This window comes from Python bivittatus, unplaced genomic scaffold (assembly GCF_059951505.1).
Source record: "Python bivittatus isolate LINGU-HERP-01145 unplaced genomic scaffold, Pbiv_v1 ctg000220_np1212, whole genome shotgun sequence".
NCBI lineage: Eukaryota > Metazoa > Chordata > Lepidosauria > Squamata > Pythonidae > Python > Python bivittatus.
Genome location: NW_028277048.1, coordinates 27,647,508 through 27,669,175, shown reverse-complemented (window position 1 = coordinate 27,669,175; position 21,668 = coordinate 27,647,508). Strand labels below are relative to the sequence as shown.

Sequence of the window (21,668 nt, the reverse complement as noted above, 5' to 3'; positions counted from 1 at the left end):
GAAAAAGGTTATGCTACTGAGAACCAAGGATTTTGTTCTCAAATTGTAGATATTTCAAGGAAGCAAGCATAAGGAGTAATGGGAACATTTCAAATATCAAGAGGAAAATTTGACTAAATATGGATAGGTACTCAGTTGAACAGGTTAAAATCTTCAAGTAGTCAGGGATAATGTTTTATGCTACTGGTAAACGCAGGGCGCATATGGAGTATATTGTTCAAATTACACAGAAATGATGATCCTGCAATCTTTCTATTATTCTGGAGGTGCATTATTCATATCTGATGTGCTGAAAATATTTTCGGCAGAGTCCAGGTACAACTTCTGTTCAGAGGCCAATTGCGACCATATAGCTCCTTCACTCTCTTGGAAAGGGTGCAATCTAAATTTTTAAGGAACATATTTTAAGTTCCACAGTGTAATATAGATTTGCACTTCAAGGCCAGCATGACCAATATTGAGGCACATATTTGGATATGCTTCCCCTCATACTGGCTAAAGCTACTTTTCCATCCCATGATCTTGGCCTCCTGATTTTAATTGATTTTTGTCTCATCCTAGAATAGGACACATGAGAAATTGAAGTTCGTGGTTTTTAGGCTACCTGGATTCATTCTACTCACAATCATTATTGTCTGGCCAATGTGATTTCATTTTTCTCAATGTGGATAAATTTTGCTTTATTATTTGTAAAATAATTTGTAATTTGACCTTGGTTTTATAATTATTTAGTCTTGTGAGTTTTGTTTACTATTTCTTCTTTTATGAATGCATCAGTGATTGTAATAAAAAAAAAATCATTCATTCATTCATTCATTCATTCATTGACAAAGTATGGGATCTCCAAGAAATTCTTGTTATATGTTTCTGACAACCAACTCTTTGAAAAATGTATAAAGGAAGAATGGCACTGACTATATTTGACTTGATTCTAGACAAAAAGGAAGCATTGGTCAATGATATTAAAGTATCAGGAATTTGAAGGTGGGGGAATAACTGGAACTGCTAGAATCCCATGATCTTATGAAAAATCTAAAGATGACTATAGTCAGATGTGCTATTTAGATTTTAGCAAGCTTGGAGAACTGCTAGGTTGGATTCTACTGGCCAGAGAAGAAAAAACTGCAAGGAGCTTGATTTTCCTCTTTTTTCCAGAAAAAAAACATTCAGCTCAAAGAAGAGATTATCCTGAGACTTCAGCTTCTGCTGATCCATTAGTCTGAGGATCAATGGCTACTGTGTGTCTCCACCCTTTGCACTCCAAGAACATTTTGCAAAAGAAAGACCAAAGTCATTCCATATTTCAGTCATATAGGGAGCAGCTTCAGGGAATTTGCTTTAATCTTTCCTGTGGGAAAGAATACTTCTGAGAACTTTTTTTCTCCTCTTGACCAATTCATTTTCATTTTGTGCCATATTGTTTTAATTCACAAGTCTGAGGGCAAGGGCTGCTTTGTTAATTTTTGTAAATTTATCCAGGAGCCTTTTCAGTTGAAAAATGAAATTAAATGCTTTAGTATAATTAAATATAAAGATACTAACATCTAAAAGAAGCCTATCTCAGCAGGTGGCATTACCAGACTGACCTTGTTTGGACTTGGAAACTAAGCAGAGTTTGGCTTAGAACTGAATGGAAGACCAGCAATTATCAGGGCTGTGGGCTAGACTGGGAAGTTGAAAAAAACTGACATCAAACAAAAAGCTTAATGAGGATCAGAAAACAAGTACATGGAAGAAAGGATAGGTAAACAAACTCAGAAAAGCTAGGATTCAGAACAAGCTGAGAATGGCAAGGTATACAGCAACAAAAATACCTTTTTCAGATATGCTTGAAGCAAGAATGTAAGAAAGAATGGTGACACAACAGCATGAAGGAAGAATGGGTAACCTCCTATTCCACCCTTGTCAACTCCAAAGTTAAATGCATGCAGACTCATGAATGTAACATGAGTGGAGCGACTGAGGATTCAAATCTGAGAAGCTGATCAGGAAATGTGTAACTATCTTAAGGGAATTGAAAACTTCAGAGTCAAATTATTTTCATGCTAAAGAATTAGCAAACTCGTTGATATGGTCTCAACCTAGAATAATCTCTCAGAAATTCTGGAGAACTAAGATGCTATAAAGAGGCACATCTTGTGCTAACCTCTAGGCAGAAGAATCCTGGAAGCTACAGGTTGGCAAAAGATTCGCAGATAATTCACTTCCACAATGAACATTTTGCAGCTGTTTCAGCACTGCCTCTGCCTTCAAAGATCTAGCCTTTTTCTTCAGCTATACTAAGATGGGAACTCCCCTGTGTGTTAGTTTTCCCTTTCTTTGTGAAGTCTTGAATCCAGTCTTGTTGACACTGATTTATTTGGCAATCTGGTCAAGCAGGACACATTGTAGTCCCAAACTGCTCCAAGCCATTGATAACTGGAGCTGAGAGCCAAAGAAATTTTGTCATAATTGAAATAAATTGTATTTAGGTTGCTGGGAAGTTTGAAAGACAAAAATATTGTTTTCTGAAAGGCTATCTGTTTTGTGCACAGGGAAGTGAATTGGATGGTGATGCTAAAGACAAAGAATTTAGATTTTTTAGGTATTAGGGAACATTTTCTAACAAACCTGGACTTTACAAAATAGACTACCAGAATGGAACCAGAATAGAACCAGAATGTTAGCACTAAAATTAATCTGTGGCACAATGTCATTTCAAGTGAATTCAGAAAAGCATGACTGAAATTGGTGAGCATCTGGTCCAAGGAAGAATCATCTCTCTCTAATGAAGATTAAAGGTACCCTGGCATGTTCAAAAGGAGAAAGAGTAGAAATAAGTATAAAACATTATCATTATCCAAAAAAGCCACCTACAGTCAGTCTGGAGTTGGGCAGCATGTAAGCTGGATAAAATAAATAAACAAATAGGCCAAAAAACTACAGGGAAAATGCACACATGGGGAAAAGGGATACTATGTACAGCTCTTCCTGAGTAAATGCCAAATGCCAGAAGTTTGAGCCAAAGTGTATGAGCTGGAGTATATAGATGCAGAGGAAACAATGGAAATTTGATGGCATGGAGAGTCAGAAACATATACAGTAGTCATATCTGGACAGAAATGAGAAAGGTTGTAGAGTTCTCCACAGAACTTGATTATATCAAACCTCTCAAAATATCTTAGTTTGCAGAACATGCTATAATCTCTTTGGCCAAAATGCTCAGGATGCGCTTGAGTTGGGTGATGAAATCAGGGAGGCATTGTGGAAACAGCCAGTGTGGTGTAGCATTTAGAATGCTGGACAAGGACTGGGAAAACCCAGGTTCATGCCCCCATTTTACTGAGTGATTTGGGGTCAATTTTTCTCTTTCAGCAAAATCTATCTCGCAAGATAATTGTTGTGAGGATAAAATTAGGCAAAACCTCTATATATACTATCCTTAGTTCCAAGAGAAAGGTGAGATGTATACATCCATTATATATAAGGTATAAATGCAGTGATAACGAAAGAAAATGCAGAACTAATACAAGCTCTTGGCTTGATTCAGACAGCTCTTATGATCTTGGACAATTTCTTTTTCTGCCTTGACTAAAAAGGACAGCATGTTTGATGCCGTGAGCTTTACCTGGCCCTCCTGCTAAAGATAGCTGGAAACATGTTGGTTAGGTAAGAACAAACAAAACTTGAATGAATGGAAAACCACACATGGCCCTTTAGGTTCAACCCGTACGTCAAAATTTGCAGATGGCACCCTATACAATATGGCTTCTGCAGGCATGACTAGAACTTTCTTTGGAACATTTGCTGCATGAGCTTCTTATTCTGAAAAGGCAACCTAAACTTTAAGAAATGGCTTGCCTCTTCAAAAATAACAGCTGCTACAGCTGGAATGCCAAAAGAAAACATGCAGGGTCACTCTAAGTCACTCGTGACTTACTTCCAGCTGTTTGGTGGAGGGGGCAAGGTTGGGCAGAATGAATAAATCAACATCCTATATTGTTCGCAAAACAACAAATAAACATTAAGCATTTCTAAAGCTAGCAAATAAAATCACAGCTTCAACTGGAGCATCAAATTCCTAAACATATTGATACAGGTAGATCATTTCAATCTTGACTAAATCATTTTACCACATATCAATATAGATGCAGCATAATTTATAAGCCTGATGAATTAATAATTGACCCAAGTGGAACAGTGATTTTATTTTGAAGTAACATCAAATGTGAGTTCTGAAAGCTCTGTTATCAAATTACATAAGAACAAAAATTAAAATAAGGAGATATTTACCATCTCTAGTTTATCTGCTTTGAGGCGAACTGAGGGATTGAGGGAAATCTTCCTTCTTTGTGGTCCAAAATCAATTCTCCAGGAGGGGCTAACAGCTATGAGACAACAGGTTGCATATTAATTGGAAATCTAATTGGATTTTTTTTCTGCTGAAGGATATGTTCTGAACTCCTGCTGTTCAAACAACCCAGCTAATCACCTGAATGCCAAATGTTGATTATTTTTCCCCTTTAAATATTAAGCAAGATGCTATTAAAATGGAAAGTTACAGATGCTGCTGAACCCCTTTATATTTACCCACCAAGAAATGAAGAGGGATGGGAAATACAACCACATATACCTGGGGCTTAATTGATAAAGACACTGTGGAACAAAAAGGTGTTCTTGAAACAGTAAAGGTCACATTATGATAAAAGCACATGGTTTGTACCTGTGATATGTTTTTTTTAACAAAACATAGGACACAGATTAGTTGTGAATATACTTATGAAGACTGTCCTTATGGCAAGCATTTTGCTTTGGAAAGATCCTCTTGGCAAATCACTAACTGCTTTTTCAAAATCACACTAGCCCCATGATGCAGGCTTTCTCAAACTGATAGTCTCAAGATACTGTATGTTATATTATAATTTCCAACCAGCATCACCACTGGCATGACATAAGAAGGGCCGCCAATATATATTAAGTTATTCTTCCCAATACAGAACTAGAGTAACACAGGGCATGGGAAACCCGCAGCCTTAAGTAATTTTGCATTCTTGTTCATCCCTTCATCTAAACAAGTGATATTTGTGAATGGGAGTTAGAGATCTGCTTCACGCTTTCCAAAGATTGAGACACGTTCCAAGGAAACTAAATGTTCCTCTTTTGAAACAGCTGTATCACAAACTATCCTTAAACTTCTTTGTTTTAAAATAGGTGGTCATACAAGTAGGTGAGGAGGGAGCTATTGTTCAAAAAACACAACTCAGAAATAACTTGTATATTTATATATATTGTCATTTCAAGTTCTAAAACACACCCACAAAAAAGATAGTCTTTTACTGGGCTATTGGTGGATATATATGGACATATATTTAGCAGAAGATCCCATTTAATACTTCTTGTCAATTTTTGTCAGTTTCACAATCGCAGCAAAAATCTGCCTAGTCTGATTTTCTCTACATATGTAACAGTAACTGGTGTGGAGGGCAAAATTTGCAAGATGGCAGGCATGTTGTCAAATTCACAGCCCTGCCCCTTATCAAAAAAAGGCTGGGGGTTCAATTGTAACAATGTCTGTATCACCGTGCAGATTTTGACCCCATCCTGCAGACACCCATGTTAACAGCTTACTTCTGCTCTGCATCCAGGATCTGGACTCAAGTGAGCCATTATCCTCCCTTTCCTTCCCCACCCCCCCAAACAGAAGCTGAATAACCACTGTTGCAGTTGTAGGGTAAAGTATCTGGCTGCCAAACTATGGTATCATGCCATCATTACTACTTTCATATGGAATATATACACTGGAAGAAAGAGGTCTTGATAGCCAGACAGGTCTACCCTCCTACTAAGAGCTCAGATCTTATAAAAACAAGGGGGGAGGGGGGAGTTGGAGCTTACAATTTATTTTGTCCCTTTTTGTGTGGAGCAGGATGAAGGGATTTTTGTTACTTCAAAAGCTGCTATAACCCAGGAGGCACCAACTCAATGATTTTTGCATGCTCATATTGCTTTACTGGAGCAAGTATTGATTGCCTCATTCTGTTCCCTGCCTTGAATTGGGAAACTGAACTCCAAGCAATCCAAAGAACAAGCAAATAAGGGAGCCAATGGTACCTACAAACCCCAATGTTACCTTAGAATAACTTGTGAAAACTCCTCTACATTTATTTTATAAACTACTGCCATTACAGCTACTGCTTTATAAAGCAGGGGAATTCCTGCTTTAAGATAATAGTACAAAGCTCATTCCAATTTTCACTCATTCTTCAATTTCTTCTCTATTAAGCGATAGGGGTAGTTGCACCTCTTCCATATCTGCTTAGATCAGCCCTTCCTATCTGAACTTGACTTGCAATACTAATGCAACTTGTGAATATTATATTATTCATAATAGCACATGAAGTTCAGCAAAATTTGAAAGCCTATATTGCATAGTTAGTAGCTGTTTAATTTTCAGTTTGCTGGCTTTTTGAAGCACAAATGGAAACTGGAATATACCTAATACAATTATATTAAGCCAATTATTTATTATTATTGTGGAATACATCTATATAGTTATGCCTAGTTACAATCTGGACAAAGACATTTAATCTCAATACCATCCCACTCTAAAACAATATGCTTACACTGGACTCACAATCAACATAAGCAATAGTCTCTGCCAAATTATTAAAGGAATCCATAGACATTTATACCAGCCTGCAAAATTCATGTTATGGAGAACACAATGTTTTGTTTATCTTCCGAATCCTGCTGATTCAGCTATTCCAAGAATGGTCCAGTAGAGTTTGATAGTGGAACTAACTACTCAGAGAAGTAGTAGGTTCCCTTCACTGGATGCAATCAAGTGCAGATTAGACAGAGATGCTTTAAACAAGATCCTTTAGTGTATATGTCTCTAATGTATATATACAAATGTATTTGTGAAAAGGTTAATTTCTATAATAACTTTATATTGATGTATGGAGTTGATGAATACTGAAGTAAGCATATTTATTACAAATACTTGAAGTTTGGCAGTTTTCAAACTATCTGCTTTCTAGGATGAGAGCCAATGTGGTGTAGTGGTTGGCTGCACTACATGTGGAAAGACCCAGGTTCTAATTCTCCCTTAGCCATGGAAGTTGAATGAGTGATTTTGGATAAGTCATTCTCTATTACCTAGACTGGAAAGTTGAAAAACATCCTAGAAGAAGGCAATGACAAATCACTTCTGTAACATTGCCAGAGAAAACTGCATGGATACGTCCATGTAGTTGTTAGGAGTCAAGATAAACTCAAAGACACCAAACAAACAAACAAAACCGCACCCCAAAGCACCTTTCTGGGATAATTCCACATCAATCTATCTGACAAGGACCCTTCCACATTTGTGTAAGAGCTGGTTCTCACATTGATAAAGAGGCTAGTAGGCATTTGGTAAATAATCTTCAGGTGCAAGCTGGCCCACCTTCTTAAAAGAGGCAGGCATTCTCTGTTTACATTGAAAGAGCATGAGAAAGAGAAACAGAAACTAAGTGCTTTGCCATATGTCTGTCTGTGTCTGTATGTATGTGTCTGTATATATATACAGTGATACCTCGGGATACGAACGCCTCTGCTTGCGAATTTTTCGGGTTACGACCAGCTCTGGCCCCAAAATTTTACCTCGGTTTGCGAACTCCGCCTCGGGGTACGAGCCATTTTCCGCCCGTGCCACGTGGTCCGCGGCCATTTTCTGCCCGTGCCACGTGGTCCGCGGCCATTTTTCCGCCCGTGCCACGTGGTCCGCGGCTGTTTTTCCGGCCCTGCCGCGTGGTCTGCGGCCGTTTTCGCGCCGCGCCGGGCTGTTTTCACGCCGCGCCGGGCCGTTTTCGCGCCGGGCCGTGCCGCGCCGGGCCGCTTTCGTGCCGCGCCGGGCCGTTTTCACGCCACGCCACGCTGCACCTGGCCATTTTCGCGCCGCACCACGCCGCGCCCGGCCGCTTTCCGTGTGGTCCATGGACGCCAGAACGGATTAACGGTAATTACATTGAACCTTATGGGAAATTGCCTCGGGTTGCGACCAAATTCGGGCGGAGGGCGGAACGGATTAACCGGATTTACATTGAACCCTATGGGGAAATTTGCCTCGGGGTGCGACCAAATTCAGAGGGCGGAACGGATTAACCGGATTTACATTGAACCCTATGGGGAAATTTCCTTCGGGTTACGACCAACTCGGGATACGCCCAGAGTCACGGAACGGATTAAGTTTGTATCCCGAGGTACCACTGTATATATATATGTATATATATATGTATGTATGTATATCTATCTATCTATCTCATTTGAAAGCAAAGTCCTTGATGGAATTCTTGTACAGTATTGCTACTTCAATCTCTTTTCTTAATACAGTTTACTAATCTGAGCTCAGAAAGTCTTATTCTTTGGATCAATAATTTCAACTCCTGACTGCTCCTAGAGGAATTTGAAAATCTGAACTCCTGTGGATTGCAGGAAGTTCTGGGAATATATAAGGACACAGTCTCAGTCCAGGCAGGGTTCCAGCCAGGCTTACTGGATTTAACAATTGCTGCTGGAACACGGCTGCATCCTCGGACGTACTCAACTGTCCATTCTAGGGAATATCGGTCATTATGAGTATGTTTGCCCACAGCTCCTGGCATTTTCAGAGAAGAACCCCTTATAACTTTCTGGGATCCCCAAATTCTCTGCAATGTACTTTGAAAAGCATCTCATAATTCAATTCATATCTCATATTTTTTCCATCATGAAACTTAAAGCAGTGTATATGGTTTCCCATCCATACTCTGGCCACAAAGGCCTGCTTGCTTCACCTAAGTCTAAATTGCCATACTGCAACTTCTTTGGTACAACTAAAGTTTGGACTATACCCTGAGATTTGTAACCACAGTCTGTCAGTTTAAGTGCCATATAGTAGCTACACTATACAAGCAAATGTTGCAAACAAGGACAATCAAACCTCATTCAGTTGTCATTATACTGAAAAAAGATCCCTCAACAATTCATTCATTTCATTTTTTCATTCACATTATCAAAGAAAGGGCACACATAGTGTTTTTTTAAAGAAAAGGAAACTCATGTGAAAAGTAATAACAACAACAAAGAGAGAGAGAGAGAGAGAGAGAGTGAACAAATGAATAAGCGTTTACCCCCAGTTGATACATCAATGGAACTGCTGTCTGTAGAAAATGCTGAAAATTGTTCTCCTTTCTTGAATCCAGTTTTCATCTATGAAAGAAAAACATAAACATTAGGAAGTACCGTTTGCTGAAGCAGGTTGGGTCCAGACTAAATACTAATGTCAAGTTTTTATTAGCCAAATTATTTGCCTTTTATGGAGACAAAATGTGCTTACATTTTGCCTAATGCCCAACAAGTTTAATGTAACAACTATTAAGGTCTGCTTATAAAGCCAACTGAGTACTTTTACCACCATAATCTTAGTCCATAGAATAAAGATTAGCAGAACCTTTGGATAGTATTGATTTTTCCCCCTCAAACAGGTTTAGAAAAAGTGGGTATTTCTGCAAATACTTTTCATCTAATGTTATGATGCAGCCCCATGGAAGGAGCAGAGCAAGTACAGGGCAAACAACAGGCAACTTTATCAAAACCCTGTGTCAATCAATGATAACCAAGTCAATCAAACCAAGAACCACTCAGGATTTCTAACATGGCGGTTTTATCTGAGAGATCCTAGTTAAGGAACCCACCAACCTGTTAGATTCTACGCTGAGAAACATTTTCAATCAATTTACTATATGCTACTGACTCTTCCATCGCTTTTCAAATCTGGGCTAGTTCATATCATTTTTCCCTTGGTTGCTTCACACACAGAATGCTTAAGTGATAATTTTGAGTACAAGTGATCCAAAACAGCACTGAGTATAATTCATTGCCCAAAGGTAAAGGTAAATATGGGCATATGGAACTATGCATTAAGTAATCTACAACCTGTCAGATGAAGGCATTTCTCCAGACCTTCTAACTAAACCTGCAGCACTGAGGAGTTCACTATTTCATGCCAATTCTTAAGAAGCTAGAAATTATTAATGCCATTAAAAATAAACACCATGTTCTACATTACTTATGCAAATGTATTAAAACTGCATGCATGTGTTATAGAAACACTGAAGGCAGAGTTTCTCAAACACAGCTTGATAAATCTGTAGAATATCCTTTCTGCTTTCTCCCTACTTCTGTTCTTTCTTCTGGTGCTGGAATTTGTACATTAAATAAATGTACAATCACATGCATAACCGTATGCATAGATTCCAACAATTCAATGGAGCTCACTTCCTGGGACTTGCATTGGAGTTGGAATTCTACTCTAACCTAGCACAAGGCTCTTCTCAGTCAATATCAAAAACAAACACAAAACCAAACTGGACCACTCGGTGGAATAAAACATTATTCTTTAGGCCTCTATGACTGTACAAAGCCATGAAGCAAAATGGCTGTGCATCCACAAGATACGGAAGCATGTAGAAGCAGCTTTTGAGGCAGTCACGAGTCTTGTAGTTGATACAGCTGTTTTATCCATTTAAAAAGTTGCTTCATACAGGAACCTGGTCTTGTAAAGCATCTCTTTTGAAAGTTTTGCATAACCGTATTATTCTGTGCATTGAAATTTCTCTGAGAAATGCAGCATGCCTTTAGTTGAATTTTTATTTTAAAGAGGAGCATGCTTTTTATGCACTGCTTTTCTCCAGAAGGCCTAGATGAAATCATGTTTCTATTTATAGATACATTTCTCCATAAAGGAAGTATGCTGATAATGGAGAAAGCAGCCCACACCTCCTAGGACATACACTCCCCCTTTATCCTATTCAAAAATATCTCTTCTGTGAACATCTGTCCAGAGGAGAAGTGCCATCTAATTTAAAAGTTGATATAGATGATCAATTATTTTGAATATTAATTTATATCTTTCACAAACCCATTGTTTCATTTGTTTTGTCAGACTAATGTTGCTACTTATACCTTAAAAATAAATGAAAATGACTTTTTCCTCAAAGGAAAGAAAGATGTTTTTCAGAGATTTTTTCATAAAGCAAATTAAAGTGGGCAAATATGAGCCCACCTTGTGTAGTACAATTCAGGCAGCCACTTTGTTCATCCAAAGCAACCTTTCCCAGCCTGGTGTCCTGCAGATATGTTGAACCTACGCCCCACATAATACTCCAAGAAACATGGCAAAAACCATGTCAGCTGGGAGCTGAAATGCAACATATACAGAGGACATAAGGTTGGAGAGAGCCAACCCAAACAGAACAAGATATTTCTGTGAATTGGGCCATGTGCAAGCCAAGAGTTCAAAGACATTATTTGTGATAGTACTAATTAGCTGGTAGCCAGATGTTTTAAGTTGAAGATGTATAATTTATCTAGCTCATTAGATCATTTGATAGTTATATATAGAATTTCCTTACTTTCTTCTGTTGAAAGCTTTCTGCATAAAGAAAAGTGTATAACAAAGATAGCAACTGAATGAAACAAAGCATGACACCCAGTCCTATTCAGCTGGCAATAATGAGAATGAAGAGCTGGCTCTTAACTAGTTTGATTTCTGTTTAATTTCTTAATTTCTGTTTTTCTTCTGTCTTCTTTTCAGAAAGTGTACATTATTATGTTAGGATAAACTATTTTAAATTGCAAATTGCCTTGAAAGCGCTGGTAGATAGATAGATAATCAATGAACAGTGGGTGTTTGCAAACAAAATACTTCTTATATAAAAGCTGTGCCTCATACATAAAACTTTACAGTTGCCTTGCATCAGTAATCCCATCTTCTTTGCTTATGACTTGATTTTCTTTTCCTATTACCTATTAGCAATAAACAAAAGAGTCACTGGGAATTGGACGACATATACATTTAAAAATAAAGTTTTTTTTTTAATGCCCTTCATCTAGAAAAGCTGGAAGAACTGCTTTTTAAAATCTTGCTCAGGAATTACCTTATGCAAATTAATGCTCACCTATTTGGAAATATTTGGATATGCACTTACAGAAGACAATAGTCGCTTCTAAGTTCATAAAGTTAGTCAATGCATGTACAACATTGCAAGAAATCTGATTTTTATATAATTTTTTTATTAGAGTCTGTCATGTATTTTGCAAAACTAAACCGTAAAGTCCTCTTTAAAATGAGCTCAACTCCTGTTGACTTCATGGGGATGGCTGTGCAGATTGCTTGGCACTGCCATCCTCCAAGATTTCTTTTATTATTATTCCTTGATTAGCCTACAGCCTTCTTATTTCCTAATGATTTCCCATCAAAGTACTATATAAGTCCCCCTGCTCAGGTTTTTGAGATCAGCCAGGAACTAGTAGTGCCTAACTATAATGATCTTATTCAAAGCAAAGCAATTTTTTAAGGAAAGCAAAACTTTTATTTGACAGGTTAAACTTGCCATATTCAGAACAGACTTCTCGGCAGCAACATTCTTATTAGAAGACAATGTTGGACTGAGGCTCAGTAGATTATTCTGTAGTCCATATCTCTCTGAACTTGGCAGACTGGAGAATGGCTGCATATTTTCCACCTGACCAGGACCAGAATCATGTCGGACGAAAGCTATCTCCCAAGAGGTATTTGATCTAAATGAACAAAAAAGGTATCATATGCTGAATCCTTCCAGTAATAATAAAGACCTCTTTGTAGCTTTCTAGCTATTCAGGAAGCAAATCAAATTTAGTAAATAAATAAAATTCAGTAAGATAAAAATTTATTACCCTGTTTTTAGTGGTTTTGATATGATAGGCAAGTATTTTAATTGTAAAGATCTTAATTTTGTAATATTCTATGTCTTGGACACTGTGTTTAGAAAAACTAAAGGAAAATATACACATTTTCAGAAGCACTTGTCCAAAACTCTTTTGACAATTTTAAGAGCTAAATGCATAAATTTAATCTATGAAAAAGAATGTTCAGAGGTTTGGTTTTGTAACAAGTGGTTACCTCGGCTTTGTTCTGTTGATTAGATTTCTTGCCTCTTCATAAGTGACTCCAATCAATGATTCCTCGTTAATAGATACAAGCTGGTCTCCAGGTCTCAGTCGACCATCCTAACAAGAATAACGAGGACAGGATTTCATGCCGATTTTTACAACCAGTTCAAACAGCTTAATGAAAACTTCTGTAAATCTATAACTGTGAAGGGAAGCTAAATTATTATCAGTCCGACTGAAAAAGAAAGAGTGAAAGGGCAGGGGAGGGCTGATACATACAACTGATGTTGCCTTAACAAACAGCTTTTAGTTTCTTGCTCTGTTCTATGCTCATATTCCCAAAGCATTCTGTTTTAACTCATTCACCATGAGTAGGTCTTCCCAATAAACAGTGGCATGTGGAACTTAATAGCAAGCCAGGTAATATAACATGTCCTCTGTAAGTTGAGTAGCTAATACAGCAAAAAATGTTTTTGAAAGGCAGTTCATATGATAAAACTAATGTTGTGTTTCACCTCTGAGCAACTGGGGTTTGTCGTCCGAATGAGCACTTTCTCCCCTCCAAAAGCTTAGGTACTTTTCAATATATAAACTAATGTTGCATGCAGGGAAAGGGGATGATAGCAAAATTACATTTTCTCCTAAAGGATATAATGCAGCCTCTCACCTATTAATCAGAATGCAGAAGTATGCTTGATTACTCCTAAAAGAAAATGGATATAAACTCCTTACTGCCCTCTGAAGTATATCCTCCAACCAAAGAGAGAATGGGAGAAATAACTCTCATCTTTCTCTGGCACTGAAGGTGACTATGTTTATACCACATGGAAGGTAGTTCCAGGAAATCTTGCCATATTGTATATGTTTCTGAAAAAACATTTACTTGATTCCATGCCTTGGTTTCTTTTAGAATCAGTTGTTCTTTCTACTGAATTAAAAGGAAGCAAGAATCTTATTTTCTGTAATACCAGACATTCAAAATACTGCTAGTTTGTCTTGAATAAGAAGCAGAAGACTGTATTCTGTCTGGGGTGGGATAAACAAGGACGCACGAATGGTACCAACTTCTTGCTTTATACCTTTAGAGAAGAAAATGAAGTTAGGAACTCACCAGGGCTCAGAATAATGCTTTATGTAGACTTTCTCCATGCTTCCTAATCTATCCAGCAAAGCTGGGGACTACAAATAGTCAGGAGGATTTTCATAAAAGTTGGTAGGGAATATATTGGAAAGGGAAAGTTAACATCAATCCCTTGGTGAATCGATTTGGTATTAGATAGGGGAATAATAATAATAATAATAATAATAATAATAATAATAATAATAATAAATTTATTATTTAATTTGCCTAAATAATAGCTCTGAGAGGATAATAATAATATTTTATTATTTAGGCAAATTAAATAATAATTTATTATTTAATTTGCCTAAATAATAGCTCTGAGAGGATTAGGGTTAAGGTTACATTAAACTACAGATGATAGTTACAGAATTAAGCCACAAATAATCTGTGAGAGTTTCTGTACTAGCTAATCCAGCTCTGAGCTTGATTAATTTATTATCAAAGGGATGGGGAATAAAAGCTCTGCTGTCAATGACTACAGTACACATACAACTTCAGTGAAGATCAGGAAAATACAAACATGATGGATTGATTTTTATATCAATAATTTAAGGCAGCCTTCACCAGCCTTCAGTCAGGGATTTGTAGTCAATACCAGACTGAAGAAGGCTAATTTAGAATTGGCTAGTTCTCAGGGTAGTACTAGAGAGATTCTTTACATCAGTAGCAAGGTACTATGCTGATAAATTGGGGTTTCTGTCTTAAAGAGATTCTGTGTTGCATGCATGCAGCAGTAAGACATCATAAAAGAAATAAAGGAAGTTATACCTACAAGAAGCAAGATACTTTAAAAAAGGAATAACAGGAGTTGCGAGATTGTCAGTGTTTACCATTTTTATTTTTGTCTCTAATAACATTCTATATTCCTATGGTCCAGAAGATGCCAACTGGTTGCATTTTTAAATGTCGATGTATAACTTCAGCTACAATATTATTGAGCACTTGCATCTGGATGGTTCTTTAAGGTTTCTTTTGATTAGCCCTCTATAGCTTTTATAACATAGTCTCCTCAATTGGGCATTCTTCAGATATGTTGGGACTGCAATTCACTGAATTTCCAACCAACATGGGAACTGCAATCCCAGCACATCTTGAACGTACTAAGTTGGGGAAGGCTGTGCTAATGCATATTGATACAAGCAACAATAGTGACCTCTTGTGGCAATGAACGCAAATAGAATATATTCCATTTGAATGTTACAAAATATATCTACCAGTTGCAGACAATATGGCACATAAAAACAGATTATAGGAAATGCAGCCCAAAACATATGAAGTGCACCAGGTTGCCCAATTCTGGCACCAACTCTGGACCAAACTGATAGAAAATACCATTACCTTAATATATTGAAATAAACAACCAGAGAGTTCTGGTTGCAGAGAGAGATCTGGAAGTTTTGAAAATGGGAATTAACTTATCAACAGCTGTCTATATTCTTGTTGTAATAAGGTGTAAATTAAACATATGTAAAGTGAAACCCTTAAGTTGGGTTTGACTCATGAGTTATCTTGACAATAATATGGAAGTGCTTTTGTCACTGCTTTCTTCCATGATGTCTTTCAACTTCCCAGTCTAGCCCACAATCCTGAAATTATCTGGTGATCTCCCATCCAAGAATTAAGGAGGGTTGACCCTGCTTAGCTTTCAAGCACAGAGACAAGTGTCACCACCTACTCCATATTTTAATGAGACATTTCAGGTACTTGGATGCTATCCAGATGATACAGGGAGATCAGTGCACACAATATGGCTCCTTTTCAAAATCAAAATCAAGGGAATTTCAAAAATACATATGACTTTATATCATATATAAAATGATATATCTCTTTTAAAAGCATAGGATGAAACTTTAAAACACAAAGCACAATGGAACAAGAAAAATGAAAACATCAAATCAAACAGCATTTCACTGGTAAAATGTCTGCATTGAGGAAGACGACTTTGTACTGATAGCTAACTGATCCCAGGCAATTCCTGGATCAACCCAGATTATACTCCAGTTTTGATACATTCTTGTTGCAAATATTTGTCAGAAAAATCTAACATCAGAGGTATCCACAGGGTATTGTCAAGATTGTCAAGATGGCAACCATGATGGTGAGACTGAATCTGTGCCCTTTTTTATTTGGGGGAGGCAAAATTCAGAGGGACCTAGCAATAGGTTCACTGCTGTTCTAAATAAGAGATTCATCTTAATTTTGAAAAACATTTCCAAGACTTCAGCAGATGCCAGGCAATGGCCCTCACTTCCAACTTGGACTGTAAAGAGAAAAGCAGAGAAAGAACCCATCTTCCCAAGACCTCTTTCCCTTCTCTACCTTATGACAGTCACCTCCAGGAACGACTGCCAGAATATACACCAAGGGCCCTTCATTCTTGTCAATGCCTCCTACAACCTGCAGGCCGAGACCCGTTTCCTTGGAAACACTGATAATCTGAAATATGCTGTCACTAGAGAAGAAGAAACAAAGTTAGCTTTAGAAGGTCAGTGACTGGGAAACTAAGAACAAACACAAAGAACACCTTGCAGCAAAATCTCCTTTTGTTTTCTTATAGCCATGCTTTGATGTCTGGTATGCTTAGGAGTATTAAGCAGGAGACCCCATTCTCCCCCCCCCCCTTCTTAAATGCAGCTGAAAACAGAAAGTTGAATCAAGTAGCCCTGTGCAAAATGGAAACTTTGGTGCAGGGCCTCTTGTGCAATTCTATTTCTGTAAAGACTATTTTTTTCCCAGTGGGCTAAGAATCCACTACCGTATGCCTTTGGAATGTGGCAAATGAATATACATTTAAACTCAGTTTTTACTCTGGGTGCTGCAACTTGCTATATCTGGATGGAGTTCTCTCTCTTCATTTGCTTAATGGGATTTGTGGGTTAAAAGAAGGATTAAAAAGTGGTAGGAATAGAAGGGAAGGTAACAAATAAAAGACATTTATCCAGAACTGCCCCCTCTCCGTTATAAATGCTGTGTTTCAGGTAAGGCAACTGCATAACAAAAACCATGCCAGAAAGCAACCTGTCTCTAGGCCTCCATTAGAATATAAGGCATCTCTCCTAAATGAGCTGTTGGAAGATGGTGTTGTCAGGCAAAATCACTTGGTCTACCCCATTTCATCTAACTACACTGCCATCTGCTAGGACTCAGTTCCTGGTCTGATGGGCATCTCATGTGGAATCAGGCAAAGTAGCATTTTATTCTTCACCTCAGGCAGCAGATTTCTTGGGCAACGTGTTTCTACATGCATAAAAACGGAGCGTTATAAAAACTTGTACTGATAGGAATATCAAAGAACTTGATGAAGTTTAGTGGTAAACCAAGACCAAAGAAAACAGACATTTTATATATTTTTCTGGAAACTCCTTGACAGCAAGACATCAAGAAAATGACCTGTGGTCCATAATACAAGGATGATGAGAACTGGTAGCAAAGGATCAGAAGCTAGGAAGCAGACAGTAGTGCAAGGTACGGTTAGGAGCCAGGAACCTAGGGAACAGGAGCAGGGACACAAGTCTTTTCAATAATGTTGGTTTAAATACTGTATCGTAGGGGACAAAGCTCTGAGTGGCTGGCAAGGCAACTACTTCCAGCAAGGGTGTTTTAAGTCCTCGGCCCCCCAGCATGGCAGTCATGGAGGCCAATATGCCTACAGACACCATTCTTGGAACCCATTAGGCTTCCTGCTCTTGGGTGATTTTCACTATCAATCCCAGAAATTATGTGTGGCCTTGCTGTTGTCTCCTGGATATGTGTCTGCTCGCCGCTGAGAAAAGCTGGGAATTTTACTTGGGTCCACGAAAGAAAAGCACAGTTGCTAAGCAACTGTGACCACATCATTACTTCTTTTCCAGGTTTTGAAAAATGGGGATAGACAAAGTTTTTCTGCATCTACAAAGGATCATGGATGGGAGTACCCAGCCAGGAATTTGTGGTATCTCTCAGCCCTCAGGATCTACTCCGAGAAAGACTTCCTTTTTTTTTTTTTTGCTTATTTTGAAAAGGGAAAAGAAGCAAATAAAGAAAGGCCTTGGGGAAGTGTCATAGGTCAGGGATGGAGGCTAGGATCCATCCTCAGGGGCTCGAGTTTAAAAGATTGGGGAGCAGGTGACAGGAAAGGCCTAACAGTACTAGATGGAAAGGATTAGCTCTGAACTGACATAAGACAATTTCCTATATGTTCTTAAAAACTGAGACCATTTAAGAAAAATAATTGGGAATAAACTAGAGAGAATGGCAGCACAGCCTGGCTATGACATTCTTCATAGTTAATTCACTTTCTGTACAGAGAAAACAAGCATATAAAACAAAGATTGAAACCAATGTCTCTCTGAGGATCTTCTTTCAGTACGGACAGCTCACAATCCTAGATTAAAAGGAAGGCTTTGGAAATGATAATGTTCCTATGATTTGACCCCCGCATCCTGTCCTTTCCCACAAACTCTCCATGAAAAACATACTTTAGAACTTCAATACTTACTTTGTGGTAGCTTGAAGGGAAGTTACCACAGCAGGCCTCCCTGAGGGGCTTATCACAATGTCCTTTGGATGCAACAGCGGAGGACTCGTTGACCTTGAAGATGGTCCTGAAGAAAAGCTATCAACACCTTTACCTCAGAAGGTGGGGGGGAAAAAGAGTCACAGAGACAAAATAAGTAACTTCTACAGAAAGCAACTGCTCAGTACCACAAAGATGGCCAGGCCTAGTTCAGTCCTTCTGTTATTTTAGAGTAGAGGTGAAAAATGGAGTCCAACCCAGGAGCCACAATGTCTTGTTATGCACATCTCAAGTGAGTTCACTGACATCAAGGAAGGGAGGAGACTGGCCATTCCAGGGCTGAATACAGCCCCGCGCACCTTTTACAGCCTCAGGAGCAACCTCCAGCTGCATCCCCAATACCCCCAAATTGGAAGTATAATTCCATGCCTTTTTAAAGTGGAAATATACAGAAATTATAGTCTAAGCCAGTGTTGTCCAAACTTGGCCACTTTAAGATGAGTGGACTTCAACTCCCAGAATTCCCCAGCCAGCATGGCTGGCTGCGGAATTCTGGGAGTTGAAGTCCACTCATCTTAAAGTGGCCAAGTTTGGACAACACTGGTCTAAGCACTAAAGCTAAATTAAGTAAACAAAGCCCACTCTGTTAATTACAAAAAGGTGGGACTCCCCCCTCCCCGGCACATCTCAGCCATTTGTATAATTTGTCTCTCCCCCCACTCCTGGCTTATGTCACTATTCAGTCCATTGTGCTCCAGGAAGGTTGGGGTAGGGGGGAGGAGGCCATATAACGGAAGAGGCCTTTTCTATATCTCTTTCATTTATTTCCAATTACCTAGTCTAGAATGGCTAATATTTCCACATGAGCAGCTGCTCTTGTATTGTTTTTCTCTTAAGGCATCCACATTCAACATGGGTGGGAGTGGGATGAAGAAAAAGGAGAATGAGCAGCTGGAAGGACCAGAAGGCATGGATCCACACCACCATCCATGTATAGGCAAAGAGGTGGAACATATGAGAAGCCTTAAACCACAAAATATGTTGCACAAGCATGCACAATTCTGAGGAACCTGCTAAACACTGAATTCATACACAGGGCTGTTTTTACTGCGTAGTGAATGTCTGCATTCAAGTTAAAACTAAGACACCACATTAAACAGTATTTTCACCTATGAGTGTTCTCATACTAATTCACTGCCCACCTGTAAGGGCAGAAATGGCTCTCCAGTAAGACAGACAGAATTATAAGTTAGCAGACTGCTGGATTAGGGCTGGAGAAACCTAGTTTCAAATCACCATTCAGTTATGAAGCTCAACCTACACTACCTTACAGTGAGAGAAAATGGGATGTGGGGAGAATCATCCTACCAAGAGCTCCTTGGGAAAAAGGCAAGGACCAACTGTAATTCAGCTACCACAAGCTGACAGGCCCAGAAACCATCCTTTGCAGTGGAATTCCAATCTGCAACTTCTAAGTGATCCAAATCTTTTATTCTTTGGGCAATAAATAAACCTGTAAGCACTTTCACAAAATAGAAGTTATCAAAAATTAATCTCTCTCCCTTTTAAAAAGTAAACCAGAGATTGAACTGTTTCCCATATTAGAGTGGAGGGAATTGACTGGAATTGGCACACAACATGGTAACCTATGCGCGATATAGGATTCTGGGGCCTGAAACAGTGCTGAACAGCTGGCTAATTGGTGCTTTCCTTCTCACTGTGGTACAATCATAACACAGCAGTGAAAGACACTGATTGCCTGAGAATACAGTTAATTATTTACATGGCACATTTTACAGGCTCAATATGTTCTCAAACCACCAAACATTTGAAAATATACAAATGGACCCCTAGGGGGCACTATGACACTACTACTATCTTGTTCAGTCCCATAAAGAAATATATATTTAAAATCTTGATTGAACTGAAGTGTCCTTTCTGTCCATCAAACATCAGCCCATAAAATCCGGGTTAAAGGTCTACCTTCCAATTCGTGAAAGCATCTCTACCAATCTGAAATATTAATGGAGGCCATCAGGCTATGAAGCATTCTCTACTGTTCTCTTATACTGCACAGTGAAAACATAACCAACTTCTTACCAGCTAGGAGCTGTGTTGGGGAATTCCTTCTTGAGTTTGTGTTACTATGTGAACTGTACCTCCCCATCAAGGCCAGAAATTCTTTCCTGCAATAATAATTTTTAACAAGTTTATTTATTTATAAACTTATTTATAAATAAACTTATTTATTTATATTTATTTAGTCCATAAGGAGGGACTCTGGGCGGTTCACAACCAAACAATTTAAAACCAATAAAAACATGAATAATACAGCATAAGATACAATTATTAAATATGATAAAATCCAAGCGATGGTGGTATTATTGCAGCCTGTGACCAGATAATATTGGTCAAAGGTAAGACTCGGGAACCAGCCATCCCCAAAACCGACTATTCCCATCCCCACCCCTTGCATAATGACAAAACCAGGTCTTCAGTTTTTTTCTGAAGTCTAAGAGGGAGGGGGCCAACCTCACTTCTGGGGGAGGGGTGTTCCAAAGGGCAGGGGCTGCTGCAGAGAAGGCTCGCCTCCTGGACCCCGTCAGATGAAATTCTCTTGCAGACAGGGTCCGTAGAATGCCCTCTCTGTATGACCGGGTAGGATGGGTTGAAGTCATAGGGGAGAGGCAGTCCCTTAGGTAACCTGGTCCCATGCCATGTAGGGCTTTAAAGGTGATAACCAACACCTTGAATTGGACCCAGAAGCAAACTGGCATCCAATGCAGCTCACAGAGCAAAGTTGTTATATGTGCTGATCTTGATGCACCTAAAATCATCCGTGCAGCCGCATTCTGGACCAGTTGAAGCTTCTGGATACTCTTCAAGGGTAGCCCCATGTAGAGCACATCACAATAGTCTATATGGGAGATGACCAGGGCATGAGTGACTGTTCGAAGGGCCTTAAGTTGATGATATGATACATCATTTGATATTTCTTAGAATGCATTGATCGAAGACCTTTAAAAAACAACAACAGATTCTGTCTAATTCTGTTCTGTAGTGAGATCTGCTGGAATGCCCAAACTGCTTATGGGTTTTAATTATTCAAGATGGTTA

At 38.7% G+C, this 21,668-nt stretch overlaps 1 protein-coding gene across 8 annotated transcripts in view; it reads right to left on the bottom strand.

Annotated features, from left to right (window-relative positions):
- STXBP4 (syntaxin binding protein 4) overlaps positions 1 to 21,668 on the bottom strand; it is a 102,073-nt gene that overhangs the window by 68,903 nt on the left and 11,502 nt on the right. For 6 of the 8 annotated variants that reach the window (XR_015795713.1, XM_088138195.1, XM_088138200.1 and 3 more), the window contains 7 exons: positions 20,652 to 20,737; positions 18,534 to 18,666; positions 16,376 to 16,508; positions 12,944 to 13,050; positions 12,396 to 12,582; positions 9,132 to 9,210; positions 4,273 to 4,367 (listed from right to left, as the gene is read on the bottom strand). Coding sequence is in view for 7 of the 8 variants with exons in the window: in XM_088138195.1 (XP_087994321.1) it covers positions 4,273 to 4,367; positions 9,132 to 9,210; positions 12,396 to 12,582; positions 12,944 to 13,050; positions 16,376 to 16,508; positions 18,534 to 18,666; positions 20,652 to 20,737 (820 nt within the window). In the remaining variant the exon portion in view is untranslated. The remainder of the gene's footprint in view (positions 1 to 4,272; positions 4,368 to 9,131; positions 9,211 to 12,395; positions 12,583 to 12,943; positions 13,051 to 16,375; positions 16,509 to 18,533; positions 18,667 to 20,651; positions 20,738 to 21,668) is intronic. The other 2 variants (XM_088138199.1, XM_088138201.1) reach the window with 1 other exon arrangement.